The sequence below is a fragment of the Ruditapes philippinarum genome, unplaced genomic scaffold (genome assembly GCF_026571515.1).
Source record: "Ruditapes philippinarum isolate M1 unplaced genomic scaffold, ASM2657151v2 ctg18622_1_1_1_1, whole genome shotgun sequence".
Taxonomy (NCBI): Eukaryota; Metazoa; Mollusca; class Bivalvia; order Venerida; family Veneridae; genus Ruditapes; species Ruditapes philippinarum.
Window position 1 is genome coordinate 13,939 of NW_026859200.1, and position 2,716 is coordinate 16,654.

The following is a 2,716-nucleotide window of genomic DNA, read 5'->3' on the forward strand; positions in this document are numbered from 1 at the left end:
TTCTGAGCAAATATTTTATTAATTAAGTTATATTTGAATTAATTGTAATAACTTGTCTTGTCTAAGAAATTACTGAAACATGTTATAAGTCTTATCCTGTGATGTCAATTGATAGATTCTAAGTTATTGATGTTTTGAGACTTAAATGGCTTTCCCTAGGACATATACTGGGTGTTATTGACTGTGTTTTTAAACAAAGGAAATGTGTTACCTTGTAAGTTGCCGTGACAATAGATACATCTGTACAAGTATGCTACAGATACACATTCGGGACATCTTGTTTGACTGTGCAGACTCTTACTCTTTAGATAGTAATTTTAAATACTTGAATTGTTAAAACTGCAAATTTTTTCAAAATTTTAAAGCAGGACAAGTCCTTTTAACAAAGTTAGCAGGGAAAATATGTGTTTATGGGTTAGTGTGTACATAATAAAAGGTCTGTGGTACTACCCAGGTGCTCACCTGTCCCTGAAAACCATTCTACAACTGATGGGATGAAACTAAGTTCCCGAAAACCATTCTACAGCCGATAAGATAAAACTAAGGTCTTACTGCACCAGTATAAGTGAAATATCATCGTATGACCTTCACAATGTCAACGTAATGTAAAACTTAACTGGAGAAAATAGGAAACGTCTTGCATATTTTCAGTCATTTTTCGATGACGAGGACCCGAAACAAACATTTAAAGGAACCAAAAATAACGTCTAGGGAGGGTGTTGACAGACTGAAAAAATGTACGAGGAAAATCGGCAAAGTAATTTAAACTTTTAAAAGGGCTTAAAAAATTTTAAGTAAAAAGTTGTGTCAGCTTGTTTTAGAATGGTAGATGGTTAGGGTATCTTATTACAATTTTTCATAATGCAAGGGGTAAAAAATTTTGACACTGATTTTTAAAAATAATGTCTGTTTTAAGCTAAAATATTTTTTTTTGGGTTTTTTTAAATTTTTTTCATTTTACCACTTTGAAAATAATTTTTGCTTTTTCACATTGAAAAAAAGAGGATGTTTTGTAATAAGTTAAATTTTGACATATACTTTTTTCCTGATATTAATAAAGCTATATGTGTGTTTAAATGGATTTTTTCTCTGGGATATGCCTTTTATTTACTATCCATAATGATAAAAATCAGGCATTTACTTCTCTTACTGCTCTTGTTAGAAATGTACAAAAGTCATAAATATTCTGATTTCAGGTGGACCCTAATGAGTTAGACAACAAATATGCCTATATACAAGTAACACATGTTACCCCGTTCTTCAAGGAGAAAGAGTTACAGAGACGTCTGACAGACTTCGAGAAGAACAATAATGTTTACTCGTTCATGTATGAGACACCTTTTACGAAAGTGGGAAAATCACACGGTGAAATACACGAACAGTTCAAAAGGAGAACAGTACTTCTGAGTAATAATTTAATTTATATGTGTGTCACTTTTGCATACTTTGTAATATAATGAAACTTATACCAAAACAACACATGACAATACACGCCATACACAGAATTTGGAACCATGATCTGTATTTTAGGTTCTTTTGAGGTCAATTATTGTAACAAGAAAGAAACATTCAGCTCAAACATATTTTATTTATAAATTTTACGTAGCATGAATACAATAATTAACAGCATGTTAGGATTGTACAGGAAGCCATAAAAGCGTATAAATTATCCAAGTAAAATAAACCAATGTCCTTTGTTAAATCATGACAAAGGTTCTAAAAGAAAAACTGTTTGTCTTCAAAGACAGTGTTTTCCTTTTCCAGTTTACATGTTTGTTCATTTTGACATGATTGCCTGTTTTTATCAATAAGCTCATTATAAAACAAAAAAAAATTGATTGAAACAACAAATTTATTATAAGGAATAAGTTACATGTACATTAAATGTAAAATTTCTTAGGAACAGAGTTACATAGGGAAGTTTGTGTTGGTTCTTTAGAACAAAGGTTTGTTGATTTAAACCTTGGGTATGTTTTTGGTGACAAATGTTATTATTTCGTCATCCATCACCAATCGATGTGGAAAACTGGAAACAAAAAGTTGGCAGTATTAAAAATTTGAGTGTAACATCAACTTAAATAAGTTTCACATATGTTAAAAAGCAAAACAAAAACAGGATGTTCTTGCAGATTTCCTAAGTTTTTCTGCTTATAACAAAATACAAGCTGCCTTATATATAGCTTTCTTATGACATCATATTTTTTAATTGTTGTAAAAAAGCAATTAATCTGCAAACAAAGAGGTAAATGGATTTTAATTTTACACAGTTTACCTTGATTATGTTTTTAGGTTAATAGTAATTTCAACAAAGTATTCTTTATATAAATCTTATATTTATTTTAGCAACCCATTCCTTTCCCTTTGTTAAAAAGAGGATAGAAGTTAACAATAAAACGGAGTGCATTTTGAGTCCTCTAGAGGTGGCCATTGACGAGATGAATGCCAAGGTCGCAGATTTACGAGAGGTTGTTGATCTTGCCATGCCAGACATGAAAAAATTACAGCTCAAATTACAAGGCTCTGTTAGTGCTCAGGTATCCATAAAAACATCTTATTAATTTATTTAATGTCCAGATCAAAAAGAAAAATAAAGAAACATTGGAAATTGTGACATTACTAATATAATTATAATATATTGTTTTTGAATTCCAGTGCTTGTGGGCAATTTAATGCAAATATGTGTAAGAATATAATTATGTTGACCCTTAAAAAATAA

The 2,716-nt window shown here is 30.2% G+C and overlaps 1 protein-coding gene across 1 annotated transcript; it reads left to right on the forward strand.

Annotated features, from left to right (window-relative positions):
• Nucleotides 1-661: 661 nt before the first annotated feature.
• Nucleotides 662-2,534, forward strand: LOC132755583 (dedicator of cytokinesis protein 9-like; the record flags this gene model as incomplete). Its single annotated transcript, XM_060746467.1, has 3 exons — nt 662-757; nt 1,197-1,407; nt 2,344-2,534. Coding segments are annotated over exons 1-3 (498 nt in total), but the record flags the coding sequence as incomplete, so codon positions are not given.
• Between the last annotated feature and the right edge of the window lie 182 nt (nt 2,535-2,716).